This window comes from Neopelma chrysocephalum, unplaced genomic scaffold, assembly GCF_003984885.1.
Source record: "Neopelma chrysocephalum unplaced genomic scaffold, ASM398488v2 Primary Assembly neopelma1_97390, whole genome shotgun sequence".
Taxonomy (NCBI): Eukaryota; Metazoa; Chordata; class Aves; order Passeriformes; family Pipridae; genus Neopelma; species Neopelma chrysocephalum.
The window spans coordinates 6,241,257-6,255,672 of record NW_020926031.1 but is presented as its reverse complement, the minus strand read 5'-3'; the positions used below and the strand labels follow the sequence as shown (position 1 = coordinate 6,255,672).

Here is a 14,416-nt window from a genome sequence, read left to right as displayed (position 1 = left end):
AGGTGTTATACACTATAGCATGGATTGAATCCTGGATTTTCATATCATGTTGTCTAGTGAAGGTATAAACCAGCAATTAAGGGCAGTCTTAGAGACTTAGGTGTACAGAGCCAATGTTTCTCCACCCTTTAAGTTGTCAATATTCGGGCCAATTCTATTTCCATGTCCCTAGTGGAAAATTATCTCTTGGGTTCCATTTCTTTGTCTGAACAGAAGAGACATCTCTCAAATATATCCTTTATGTCAGTTTTTAATCCAGCCTTTGAAGCTTTCCTGTTCATTGTTACTGTCTCTAGTGAGGGGAAAGTACAGAAGAGGTTGTAAGATATTTTCTGCTCTTATTTAAACTGAGATATCCTTTCTTTCACAAAACATGTTCCATTGCTGTTCCTCTGTGTGCCTGGAATGCATGCATTCAGATCACTGCATAAGCAAAGTAACCTTGTACATAATTGTGTGTGGTTTTTAAAGTGATGTCTGATTTAAAAAGCATAGTCTTGGTATCTAGTTGATGTGAAGGCTAGCAGGTGTGATAGCCAAGAAAGTAGCATTTGATGGTGCTGCACAGAAGGTAAATACTAATATGTCTAGTGGAAAGCACATGGTTTTCCAATTAAATTCTAATTGTGGATACATAAACTTTCTGTGGTTAACTCAGGTGCATAACACTTTGGGCTCATGAGCTGAGCAAGTTTTTAGTTGCCTGCTGTTTCAGCTAAAGATATATGGAGTCCTGGTGCAGATGAGCCTGGATTGATTTTAAATGCTAAATGTTGGATTGCTCAAATCCAACCATAAATACACAGTGAGGACTGGTGTGATAACTGCCTGTACCACAAACTCTGCACAGAGTAAACCTCGACTGAGCCACGCTGGTGCCAGCTCTGGTTCAAACATGTTAAGCTCCTGGGCACCTTGCAGTGTGCTGGTTGGAGCTGAAGCTCTGTTACTGTGAGGGCCCCTTTTGAGCATTGACCGGTGGCATCATAGGTGTAAAAAGCATTAAATAAAGCAGGGTCTGGAATGAGCAGCAAGCCATCTCTCTCTGCCTTCTAAAGAAATCAATTTATACACTCTGCAAAGACAAGTTTACTAAATATATTCCTATTGTTTATATAATTTTGCATTGTGAGTTTTGTTTTTTTATCTAAAGCTTGGCCATTTCTAAGGTTTTTAATGCACTTGAAGTAGGGCTTTTAAACTGAAAACTGTGTGCGCAAAGAATTAGCTCCTCTCTTTCCCACCCCACCTTTCTGTCCCCAAACCATCTGTTTCTCCAGTGTATTGAAGCTGTACTGGAAAGTCATTTTAATGTATAGTGTCCATACATTGTCCCATATCTTGATTAATAAATTGAATCCTTTCTGTATTAGAGGCAAAATTTAGTCTTGACATACAGCATTATGTTATCCTCGAGATACCTTGAAGCCAGCAAGTTTATGTAGAACAGTCTTGTTGAGACATACTAAGGTACGTGTCAAATGTTTGCATATTTGGGTATGAATGTTGCTATACATGGTTTCTTTATTGTTTTAAATATGCTTATTTTAAAGCTGGATGAAGAATTTTGGTCAATCTTCATTGGTAGCATTATTCACTTTTGGAGGAGGAGGACATGTCAATGAAACATTTTTTATGAATGTCCATACTTCTCAAGGTTAGCCATGATACTTTTATAGGTATGTGCTACTTGCATTTTCATGGAGCTGCATGTTCAGTGTGTCTGTGTTTATCATTTTACAACTGTATCAGGCTGTAGAGAAGTGATGAGTGGAAATTGTTGACCATCTGAAGTCTCCTGCAGGACTGTTGAGTTCTAGTTGCTGTTAGTGAATTTAGAATAAAACTTATGCACAGCCTTGCAGATCTCCTAGGGTATGGATATAGTGTTACTTTCAATTCCTGCATTTTTGTTGTGCTTCCTTAGGTAAATAGTACTTACAGCAGTCTGAAGAATTGGTAAATTAATATGCCAAACACACAGTGCTATCTTAGGGTTCAGTTTTGACTAACTGTGGGCTGCCAGTAGAAGGTTGCCATGTATTGAAATTTGCTTAGGCACAGTATTTTCAAGGAAAGGCACAATGGTTGATGTGTGAGAGAAAATTGAAGTTTTCTGTGGGATTATTCCCCTGCTGACAGTTGACAGCATTCCAGCAAGTTGACAGTTAATGGGAAAAATGTATTATTAGTTTCCTCATTAATAATAGAAATCTGGAGTCTGCATCCTGCCTCTCTTTCCATATGTGCTTCTGCAAAATTTCTAGAAAATGAACAAAATGTCAAATTTCAGGCAGGCAACTTTATCTGATATAGCTTAATCATGTTTAATGAAAGACATTGAAGGCATACATCGTTTAAGATTCTTAAAAGTCTGACAATTTCTGAATTTAGACTTGCTTTAATATTTAAAGACTAAGATTTTTGGTGTTGTGGATCTTTGAAGCTAGTCTTCATAAGACTAGTCATCAGTAAATTAATAGATAGGAAAAAATTAAGTCTTTGGCTTTTTTCTCTGAGCTGTGTTTACAGAGCTGGCAATACCAGGCATTTCTGAGGATGCTTTCATGTGAGATGAAGATACAGGGAGCACAAGGGGTTCTGAGCTGAGTGAGAGCAAAGCACTGAGTAGAAGTACACTTGGTTATAAAATGAGAGACTTACACTCTCATGGTTGATGAACAAAACTGTGTGGAAGTTACGAGACATTGAGGTGAGGGGTGCAGAGGAGATGGGTGTCAGGGCTGAGTCAGTCTGAGGAAGCTGTAATGGCCAGGTGGAATACCAGAGGGCTGGAGGCAAGGGGCATATGTACATATTTTTTAAGACCTCTCTTTATGCTGATCTGCAGCTCCACGGGGGGAAGACCAGTAAACCCATGACAGTCCAGAGTGTGGACCTTTGAATTACGAAGCTTAGACTTAAATTTTAAGCTTTCTTTTCATATATCTTTGTAGCAGAGAGATAAATTGGTGATAGGGAGTACCTAGGTGACTGCCAAGCTATATATTCATAATGGAGTTAAAGCTTTATTACAGGAAGATTACACAGAAATTTTTTACCATGGTAAAAATAAACAAGGATTTCTTTTATATGCTGCTGTGTAGTAAAATACTATTATGAATTATAAAATAGTTAGCAAATGCAAGTTTCTCAGTCCATATTGGCAAGCATGTTTTACAGTTTTGCACTTGTAGCAGATGACAAAACTTTAAGCAATAAAATTTGCTTGGTTATAATACTGTGTCTGGTGTAAAATCTGTAGGTAAAATCTGTTAATATAAAGAATTTGTTTTCTAAGAGAATACTATCTCTCAAGATCCTTTTCTTAAACTATACTTGCTTTGTTTCACTCTTTGATCATATGAGGTTTACCAAATTGAAAGAAAATTCAATTAAACACTTGGCTTTGGCTATTCAAAATATTGACCTTTAAATAGAATGGTGTCAGCATTCATCTGGAAACCTTGGAGGGAAAGGAACAGTCCTTCCTGCATTTGTTTGAGGGGAATTATCCAAAGTGAAGTATGAAACTTTCATTATCTTGATGCGGATACCAAACAGCAGAGCTCTATTTACTGAGCTGTTCCAGCTAATCCTACATTGTTCAACGTCACTAGATCTTAATACAGTTTTAGTGGATAAACTCAAGATCCTGTTTTGGTTTTTTTTTTCTCAGCTAATGATTAAATGTAAGATTACATGAATTATTGTCTTAATTCTTTGTTTTCTGATTTTCAAAAATTTGTTTAGGTGATTTCATACCGTCCACAATAAATTTTCTTTTTCGTAATTCAGGATGGGTTTTTTTGTCATTATATGTCTGTTGGGCATTTTTATTCCAAAACTGCGTGCAAATACATCTGTGAACAGAGTGTTGAGAAAGTGGCAGAATCCAAAACTATAATGATAAAAGGTATAGGGAAGAAAGAGCTGGGGATGGTGTCATGTATTGCTCAGAAATTAGTCTTTTTGGCTCCCTCCAGTAAGCCTACCTCTTTTTAATATGAGGGGACTTTGAAATATACATCCTTTTCTCTTGCTCTTATTCTCTCTTTCCATGAGTATTACTTTTATTCATAGGAGGTCATATGTGAGATCTCTGACGGGCCAGTTTTCCTTCTCTGGCCTGGCCTGACTGTATGTGTTTCCACATCAGTGGCAGGGATTCTTGGTAGTTGTGAACAAGAGTATTTTGATGATTGTAATATCTGGAGGACTTGTTCGTGATATGTCACTCTTTTATTTATGGACTCATGCAGTAATTCAGGTTGGATGGGACTTCTGGAGAGCGTCTGGCTCCTCGCAGCTCCCTTGCTGTACGTGTATGTGTGAAGGGATGGCAGGACTCTTGGAGCTCTCTGGATGATGTGTAGCTTCCTGCCTTTTGATATTCTGTCATTCCCACCTAAGATTTTTGCTACCATCCATTCACTTTTGGCTTTCTATTATTTTTGCCCTTCTAGAATCTTATCTTACGAACACTCCTAAAAATGAAACATTTCAAACACATGCTATCTCATTCCCGCAGACATGAAAAATAACTTACATTTTAGTGTGGGACTTACTTGGGAAGTGTCTTTTGTGTCTTATAAGGAATTTTGCCTTTTGTCAGATTACATACAGTTGTAAAATCTTAGATTGTCAAATTTTGTCTCTTCGTAGGCCAGAAGCGAAATTTGGATGAAGTGAACTAACGAAGTCGCCGTCATGAGTAGGAGCAAGCGTGACAACAATTTCTACAGCGTTGAAATTGGAGACTCTACTTTCACTGTATTGAAACGGTATCAAAATTTGAAACCAATAGGATCAGGAGCACAAGGGATAGTATGGTAAGGTTTCTTTAAAATATAAGTGTACCTTCAGTTTTCCTTAACAGAATTTTTTGGGTTCTTCAGGTGTTGTGTGTCGCTGAGCAAGAATGTGGAGAACTACCCTCTACAGGCAAAATAGTGATGGTAACTGTTGGTCATTTGTCCTTAGCAAGGGCTATTGCTGTTGCTTTTTGGTGCGTGTCCTTTCCAGTTTCTGAGTCAATGCCCTTTTGTGCAAATTCAACCAACTGTGCTGAATCCTGTAAATTAATGGGGGGGGGGGGAAACTGGATAAAGAAACCAATCCTAATCCACACTGCTTACAGTGAAACAAAAGTGAGAAATACTCTTTATAATATTTGCTGCTTGTAAATGCTTGTACTTCTTGAAATGGTTTGTTAGGAGTCTGTTTCACTTAGTTTTGTAATCAGTATAGTTTGTAATACCTGGTTAGTGAGCATTTGTGATGCTGACTATCATTGCAATCTATAAATGCTGGATGCAGTTTAGGAAAATTATGACTTGACAGTATAATTCTTTGAATAAGAGCTCTGATTTGTGGACTGAAAAGTGTCCAGTTGATTTAAGTTGGTGACAACAAGCTGCTTTTAGGCTCTGTTTCCTGTGCAGTGGCATTGCCCCAAAGAGAAATGTTGGTTTGAGCTTTTTGCAAGTTTTTTGAATGTTGAGGAGAAGGATGTAGATAGCACAGGAACTTGCAGATTTTTGAATTTATTGTAATTCTTTAAGATGCTAACTAGGTATGTAAAAATACAGAAGAAACATCAAGAAAAAGAAAGGAAGGGAAAAGCATAATCTCAAACACTTTTCCCTGTAACCTCTCTACTACCTTGATTTTGACTTGATCAGTGTTATGAGATTCTGTGGTATGGGTGGGGTTTTAATTCATGTTTGTGTCTTAACTTTTAATTCATGTTTGTCATGTTGCGTTAATAATAAAGGAGTGTGCTTAGTGCAAATGAAAACTTGAAAGCCAGTACTCTAGAAAGATTTGATTTTGAACTGGTAGCTTCTGGCATTAAGATTATTTGGTCTCTAAGTAGCAGCATCAGAAAAACTGATCTGAATTTTGTCTGCATGTGTGTTAATATACTGAGGATGTAGACAAGTCATTTGACGAGTTTGTTTAGTTGCTATAGAAATGCCACCAAAAGCTTTAGATGTTATAACTGTCCTTCTGATTGCCAGTCATATGTTACTGCCTGTTTTCCAAATTTATCTTCCTAAAGCTGAGATCCAAAACAATTACCATGTAATTACTCTAGTGCCACTCTGTACTTGCTGGTAGTGGTAATGGAAGCCTTTTTAGTTAAACCTCTCTGCTTACCCTGAGGAGGACTGGAGTGCTCATGTGGTTAAATCGTGTCCATGTCTGAAGGAGATATGGTGCAATTCTTGTGATTTGGGTTGGGTTTTTTTTTAGTTGTTGTTGGTCTGTATTTGTTGGTTTTTTTAAAAAAAAAAAAGAATAGATCCAATTTGATTTGGAAGAATATTGAGTAGTTGGCCTAATATTGAAACAGGCTCTAAGGCTGCTGTTATATACTGGAGATGCAGAAATTTAAATACTGGTACAGGAGTCCCAGGTTGGCAGTCTTTCCTGGCCACCTCTTGAATGCTCTTTCATAAGAGAAGAGCATTATCTTATCTTGGGGGCAGGTGGAGGAATTCCAGATACAGTAGAAAATGTAAACCAAGAAAGTTACCTGTACATGTTGTTCCCATTTTCTTTTCCTTAGATAATGACTAGAGGTTTTGATGATAAAAAAATAAAAATCATTAAAGCCTACAAACTGTATAGACAATCTGCTTTTTAAAGTAGTGCGTTTGGGATTTAATAGATGCTACTGTTTGCTGGCAGATGTTCTTCATTAGGTTTGAGTACCTTTCTTGATAAGAGACAAGAAAACAATATTTTCCCTGCTGAGACTTTTTTAGTAACTGATAAATATTTCCTGAGTCTGCATGGTAGTCAGCTGTTGTATTAGCTCTGACAGGAAAAGCAAGCTGAGCCTTCCTGTCATGGAAATGTGATATGTAAGGGAGTTGTCCCCAGTAACAGTCTTCATCAGTTAAACAGCTTGTGTTACTGAATCGTATGACAATCTTGACATTAGTCTGCAATCAAAATGTTATTCTTTCTTTTTACCAAGTTAAAACCAGTGACATCTAGATGTTAAAGCTTTCTTAAGACTTTTTTGTTTTGACGTTGATACTCTCATTGTCATCAGGATATTAAGCAACTACATAAGTGAAAGCATGGGACCTTTATATAACCTACTTTTCCACTCTTTTCCCTTCTTTTCAGTGTGAAGATTTTGTGTAAAATGGATGTGCTTTTCATGTTTGAAGTATTTTGGACCTTGTTTAGGCAATCTGTTCCTGAGTGCCAATGAGCGGCAAGAACTCAATATCTTTGGAAGCAGAAATCCTAGAGGTTGTCATGTGTTAATACTCTGAAGCTGGGAAATATTTTTAAATTTTGAATCACTCAGCATACGAGAGCACTTTGTTTTATTACACTCCCTAGAGCTGAGTAACACTGGAAATTTGGGGTTTCTGCAGACATGATACAAAGTATCTGGAAAAGGTTGCAACTGCCACAGCTTAAAGGACCTTGGTGCTAGAGATGTAATAATGTTATTTTTAATTACAGTGCAGCTTATGATGCCATCCTTGAAAGGAATGTTGCAATCAAGAAGTTAAGCCGACCGTTTCAGAACCAAACCCATGCTAAGAGAGCCTACAGAGAGCTTGTTCTTATGAAGTGCGTTAATCACAAAAATGTGAGTGCAGTGTCCTTGTCCTGCTCCAAATGTTAAAGATTTAACTAGAAGGTTATTCTTTGTAAAAGGAAGTGACTTCAGGGGAGATTTTCATTGCATGGTTGTATCTCCATGATAAGTACAGAAGGATGTATCAGAAGAGCTATTATTTACTGGTTTTGATACCTGCCCCCGCTTCAAAATCAGGAAGGGAGTCAGTGTTACATTGCTGTGTTTTACATGCAGCTGTCAAATAAGAGGAGGATGATTGGTAAGTGCATCCTTGTCTCTGTTGCTGCTGCTAGACACATAAGAGGAAAAAGAAAAAGGCTGTAATAGGTTTTTCTTTCTTTTTTCCTGGTGCGTGAATGAGTTTGGAATCTTGTGTTGTGACAACAGTAACTGTGTTATGCTTATGAAACTGTGCAGTAGACCAGATCACAGAAATGGGAAGAGAATAAGTGATAAATTTATCAGAGTTGAACTACAAAAGGCTGGTATTGGCCATTTTCTTCCTTCAGAGACAGCTGTGTTCAGTCTTCCTCACTTTCCCTCTTAATTCCCCATCAGGAAGATGACCGCTAGGGAGGTAGGGAGTCATAGAAAACTTACTCTGTCTTCTAGCTTCATGGGAAAATCTTATAACTTTTCTCAGATAGGGTTGGCTTATATGGATTCTCTGAAGGAAGTTTCATCTAATAGGATAATTTGTATGATGATAAACTATTATAAGCCTTCCTGACTCTTGTTGAGTAGTATCTTGGCTTGTTTCTGCACATCCCATCCATTCTTAGCACTGGGAAGTGTCCTAAATCAGCTCTAAGAATTGTTTCTCCATTTGGGTTTTTTCTTCACCTCTGTCAGTGGCAAAGTGGTATCTTTTAGGGAGCCTTTGTCAGGTTTTAATTTTATTATTCCTCATATGCAATAGAAATCTTACCAGGTCTCTTCAAACTGAAAGTAGGAGGAAGGGAAGACTGATTAACCTCCTTCAGTTTTAAGCTTTGAATGTCATCCTGTTAACGCACACAGAGTGTCTATAGATTATATACTCCTTCTAAAATCATTGGTATCTGCTACAACATGTTAGGCGTGGTTGAGCCACTGAGCATCTTGAGCTTCAGTGCATACCAGGAGGTTCATATCAGAGTAATAGTTTTGAAAAGTTGACTCTGCAACTTTGCTATTTCTGTGGTGCAATTACACTTCCTCTCCCCCTTCTGACAGATAATCGGCCTACTGAATGTGTTCACACCACAAAAATCCCTGGAAGAATTTCAAGATGTGTAAGTCTGATTTGAACTAAATCTGAGAATTTATTTTCAAAATATTCATGCCAAAGGATGAGCAAGAGAAAAAATACAATAAAATAGCCGTATTATCTGATTATTTCTTTTCTTCATAAGCTACATTGTGATGGAGCTCATGGATGCAAATCTTTGCCAAGTGATTCAGATGGAGCTAGACCATGAACGAATGTCCTATCTTCTTTATCAAATGCTGTGTGGTATCAAACATCTTCATTCAGCTGGAATTATTCATAGGGTAAGTGAACTAAACTGTGTATAATTTGCATTGCACCTGGTTTTGCTTTGAGTATTTAAAAGATAAAAAAAATCAGAAATAGGATCACAAAAGGTGATTCATAGCCTGTCCCATAGGCTGAGAGAGAAAGCTGAAAGGAAATCATCATCACACTTACCATTTTGCAGGGTGATTCTAGAATGAACCTTTTGAATGTTTGAATGATTTGATGATAATCTGCACAGAGCAAATAAAAGATTTTTGCAGTGAGTTACATTACCTCCTCTGTATAATGTTCTATTTTAGTAGTCATGACAGGAAAGAATATCTGAAAGCATCTCTGCCTTTATTGTTTTGGTAACCAAACCTGAAATCTCATCTTTAGAAGGAACTGCCAATTTTATTTCTCATCTTGAACTAGCAGAGTAATGAATAAGTACCTGAAGTCATGATACAAACAGATGATAAAGACCTATAAGTGGAGCTTGCATTACACCTGTCTGTCACAAAGCATTCAGACTGCCCACAGGCAAAACTGACTACTGCTTTTTAAATGGCATCCATGTTACAATCCAGTCAAGAAATTTTGAATTTAAGGTTGCCTGCTCAAGTTAAAAATCTCATATATAATTGTATATAGTGTAAAAATTGCTTGAGATTGTCTAGTTACAACTTTTTTAAATAGTTTGAAATTGTTAGTTTGGGAAATGGTAAGCTTGTATTTCTACAATACTACATTTTTATTGTTACTTTTTTAGAGAGTTTGAGAAGTTTTCCATTCTGAAGGGATGCAGAAGATTTCATTAAACTTAGTCGTGTGGGTTAGTTTCAATCAGTACCATATCGTCTTCTTCATGGATGATATACTCAGCAATGTTGTCATTGCCACAGGCAACACCACAGGAATTGCTGGTAGGATGCTTGTCCAGGTCAGTGGTTCACCACACTTTGAGTGGGATGTTGAATGGCCTGCAGGCTGGATCTGGCAGTCTGATGTTAGTGTTCAGTTTGCTGCTTTTTCCCCAAGGGAACAGGGACAATTGTTTGAATAGAAAATACAGTTTGAGTGGCCAAACACTGCTTTCTTTTGCTTAGCTAGTTTTCGTACTCATCAGCTGCTTCGTTCCAGTGAGGAGCTCAGGGAACGGAGGTGAAGTTTCTTGCGTGCGATTTCCCTGAACTGCTGTGTTTGAAAGAGATGGGCGAGGAAGAGTAGGGAAAAGCATCACCTGCAACCAGACATTGTACCTGGTCCTGCTTGGGCTGCACGTGGGCATTGAAACAAATCAGTGGGCTTCTTGTATTATTATGGGAATGCTAGGGAAAACAAGGTTGCTTCACTTACCAGTGTTGGGGTAATTATGTTACATATGACTGAGATTATGCAGCCCTTTGTGTCCTAATGCATGTGCCTTTGGGTTTGAAATAACTGTTTTGTATGCAGCTTCACGTTTCCTGGTCTCTTCAATACCTAGGTATGCAAGTTAATTGCTGTGGGTTTTCCTAGGTCTCTTTTGGATTTGGAAAAATGGCATATTGTATGGACATCCATGGATGTCCATATGGAGTAGGTAATGTACGAATATCTCTCTGTGGATCTTAGTGCAGGCATGAGGGACCTTCTGAAATGGTGCTTGCTTTCAGGATGGTTTTTACTTCTGCAGAGTGAACATTGATCCTGTAGAAGTCACAGACATTTGTACATTTATAGAAAAGGAACCACTACTCAAGTAGTTGTTGGGCAGGAGTAAAGATTGCTTTGAGGATAGAATTCCTGCCTCTGTAAATGCAGGTTAAGTCTTTGAAATGCTTCATATTGCTCAGGGATAAATGATGCCAAAGAGACTACGGGTACAATTGCTATGTAAATAGTACCATATGTATGCATGAATGCTTTTGAAGGACATGTGCAGATACATTTCACTTGCATGTCTTCCTGGTAGATTTTCAGCTGACAGCTTCTTCTCAGACTTTGTTAGAAGATTAAGTATGTTCAGGCAGAACATCACCTGCTTGTGCTTTGTGCCTTTACACTTCGAGGTGTAAAGTATCAAAATTCTGTTTCTCTGTGGAACAAGTTAAACAAAACCTCACAAGTCAATGAGGGCATACTTGAAAAGGGACATATGTTCCGTGGACCATGTGGCTGCAGCAGTAACTCTTTATATCCCTCTTCTGGGCTCTAAGCACCACTGTCACTAAAGTTCAAAGCTAATTACTTGGTTGAAACTCCTTAAACATAGCCTGCACTACTGTGGCTGCCTGTGGAGCATTCTGGCTACAGATCTAGTGTACTACTTTAGTGTTCTCTAAAGCTTTAAGCTTTTTTGCTGTTGGTAGTTTCACATGTTTTTTAACTGGGTTCTTAAGCTTCTAACACAGCTGTGGGACTCTCAGCATCTCAGTAATTTTTTCAAACCTTACTGCATGACTGAAATCACAGCAATCTGTGTATGTGTCTTATAGCACTGGATAGTACTTGCCATAGAAATAGGTGTTTTTTTCCTAGTGAACTAGAGGCATGGAATGAAGCAGAGAACAAACACAAAGCGAGTTTCAGTCAATTTCCCCTGGAAGAGTTGTAGGGGGCATATTTAGTTGCCACATCAATGGGTGAAAATTTAATCTCTGTAAAGATTTGACTGTAACTTTACACTGACTTTAGCAGATGTTGGCAAATGAACATTACTGTGTTCCAAACATTTTGCAGAGATGCAGTTTCCAGCCAGTGTAGAAGTACACGTTCACTTCTGTTTCATAATCTGAGGGGGATGAATGATCAGCATTTCAGAGTTGTACCTCACTGACTTGCTGAGGGACACAGAGTGTCTCATTAGTCTTGCATGGGGGCTCTGAAACATGGAATTCTGCCTGATTTTGAGTACTTAACAAAGGGGCCTAATTATGGAAACCCTTCACAAATCTTTTTTTAATAAGGGAAAAGCCCAAAGAAGCCATGAGTTACCCTCCAGAGATGTCCCTGTCTTCCTGTCTGGTTAATGGGGATACAGCCATGAGTTTTCTAAGCACTGACATTTTACATTTTTAAGGTTCAGTGACACATCTGCTGTAGGTTCTGGATATATTTATACGGCCTAATTAACTTGATCACTCTTAAAGGAAGTTTTGAGTTTGTGTTTATTTAAAACATAAGAGATATGGGTTCTGCATGAATTTGAATGCAGCGTTAAGTCAAGTCTGGCCTTCATCATTTTGATCCTAGGTTTCATGACAGCTACATGGTGTTCAGAAATTAAGGAGGGGCAGCATTCTGTAAGCTTTTGCATTTTGTCCTCGTAGTGATTTTTCTCTTGTAAAGGGAAGATATTTTAACATTTTGAGTGTTAATCCTGCAGCTTTGAGAAGGATGAGTATAGTTAATACCATAAGCATGCACCTGGGATTTTGCAATGAACATCCTGAAAATAATAGAATTGTGCAAAAATAAAGCTGATAATAAACAAGACTGTAGCAGAATCTGAAACATATGTATTAAAATGACTGGAATTCCTTGTAGGACTTGAATTAATTTGTGGTGTTTGAGAATGTTTTAAGCCAAGGTTGTCTGCAGAGTTCTTGTGCAAGTGTTTTGGAAGTGCATGTATGAATATGTATATATGCGAGACTTTTAATTGCTCACTAAAATTCTATTGTTTTGAAACTCTTTTTTGTGATTTCCTCTCTCTTTAATGCAGTTTTCTTAGCTTTATGAGGAGATTGCTGAAACTACATAAATCTTGCAGATAGCCAATTTTAAGTCTCTGTGAAACAGTGACAGATATTGCTACTTATCAAATGCCTGCAGCTCAAATGCTGGCGTCCTCTGCCAGGTTTTTCTCTCATTAATCTCAGTAGAGTGTAGGCAGGAAAGATCTAAGTCTTATCTCTGTTGGCCTGTGTGCTGTGAATCATTTTATGATTGCAAAGAAGTTACTCTTTGTAATATTTGCTCTGTGACATTCAAATGTGTGTAAGATCCTCCTGAGATGATGATGGAGTATGCCAATGTAGTATAAATAGATCTTGTAAAGCCACTTGTCAATAGGATTCAAGTGAAAAGAATAGTTACCATGATGATCTGAAACTGTATCAGTGCTCCACTCAATTTTTTTCACTGCAATATAATGATTGTGTTAATTCTTGGCAGTTTTTCAATGGTGCCTTTTTGGGTTTGGTTGCCAAAATTAGTATAAAACCAAATCCTAAATGGGAAACTAAAACTATGTAGGCATGGGGATTTCCTTCCTGTTCAGAGAAACATTGATTCAAAAGAGGTAATGTAACCTCAACTAGCAAATAAAGCTTTTACTTTTTACATTCATATTATAATTCTAATAATTTTTGTATCAAGATGATTATTGTATCAAATGATTTCAGCAATTGTTATGTTACTTGTGTTCTGCATCATAGTAATAATCACTGTTCCAGTGAGCAGTTTCTAGACCTTTCCTCAGAGCTAACACTTCTTACTAACCTCAATTTATTTCAGACATTGCTAACATATCTTGTAATGCTGGTTGTATTATCCTTCTCTAATTGCTATATAAATTTACAAGCACAAAAAAGGAATTAATTCTGTAGTCTGCTGAATGCACATGAGTTAATGCAAGGGGAAAAAAACTGCAGTTATAGCAATAACCTAGTTGTATGTGTGGGGTATAATGTTAGCAATATTATATTTTTAAAATGTGAACCACAGAGTACTTTGTGCTTGTCTTAGCAGTCATATATGATGTTTCTTTTTAAAGGATTTAAAGCCCAGTAATATAGTAGTAAAGTCAGACTGCACTTTGAAGATTCTTGACTTTGGACTGGCCAGAACTGCAGGAACTAGTTTTATGATGACGCCTTATGTAGTGACTCGTTACTACAGAGCACCAGAGGTCATCCTAGGGATGGGATACAAAGAAAACGGTCAGCAAATATAGTCTTTCTTTGGCATAGCTTTATTTTTTTTTTTGTTTGGCACACCACATTTTACATGTTAATGTTTTTTTCAAGCTGTAGAAATTTTATAAATTAGTCTTTTGATCAAAATGCAGATTCTGGATACACCAATTGTTTATTCAACTCAACCCATTAGAAAATGTTTGCATTTAATAGGAGAACAAATTGAGGGCCTTGTTTATTTAAAAATTTAAATAACAAGTGACATCCATAAGAACTGGAAATATATTTTCTTAATATATGTTATGTACCTTGATAGACCTTCACCTGACTTTATTCCTGGTGAAGATTTAAATTGTAATTCATCGGTAGATGTGTGTACTAAATTGAATGTTGAATAACTAT

General features: G+C 37.4%; 1 protein-coding gene across 5 annotated transcripts in view; it reads left to right on the top strand.

The window, feature by feature from the left end:
* MAPK8 (mitogen-activated protein kinase 8) overlaps nucleotides 1-14,416 on the top strand; it is a 137,691-nt gene that overhangs the window by 109,786 nt on the left and 13,489 nt on the right. For all 5 annotated transcript variants that reach the window (XM_027672270.1, XM_027672268.1, XM_027672272.1 and 2 more), the window contains exons 2-6: nucleotides 4,666-4,832; nucleotides 7,492-7,621; nucleotides 8,828-8,886; nucleotides 9,007-9,145; nucleotides 13,873-14,038. In XM_027672270.1, coding sequence (XP_027528071.1) covers nucleotides 4,711-4,832; nucleotides 7,492-7,621; nucleotides 8,828-8,886; nucleotides 9,007-9,145; nucleotides 13,873-14,038 — 616 coding nt within the window. In that variant the 5' untranslated portion in view covers nucleotides 4,666-4,710. The remainder of the gene's footprint in view (nucleotides 1-4,665; nucleotides 4,833-7,491; nucleotides 7,622-8,827; nucleotides 8,887-9,006; nucleotides 9,146-13,872; nucleotides 14,039-14,416) is intronic.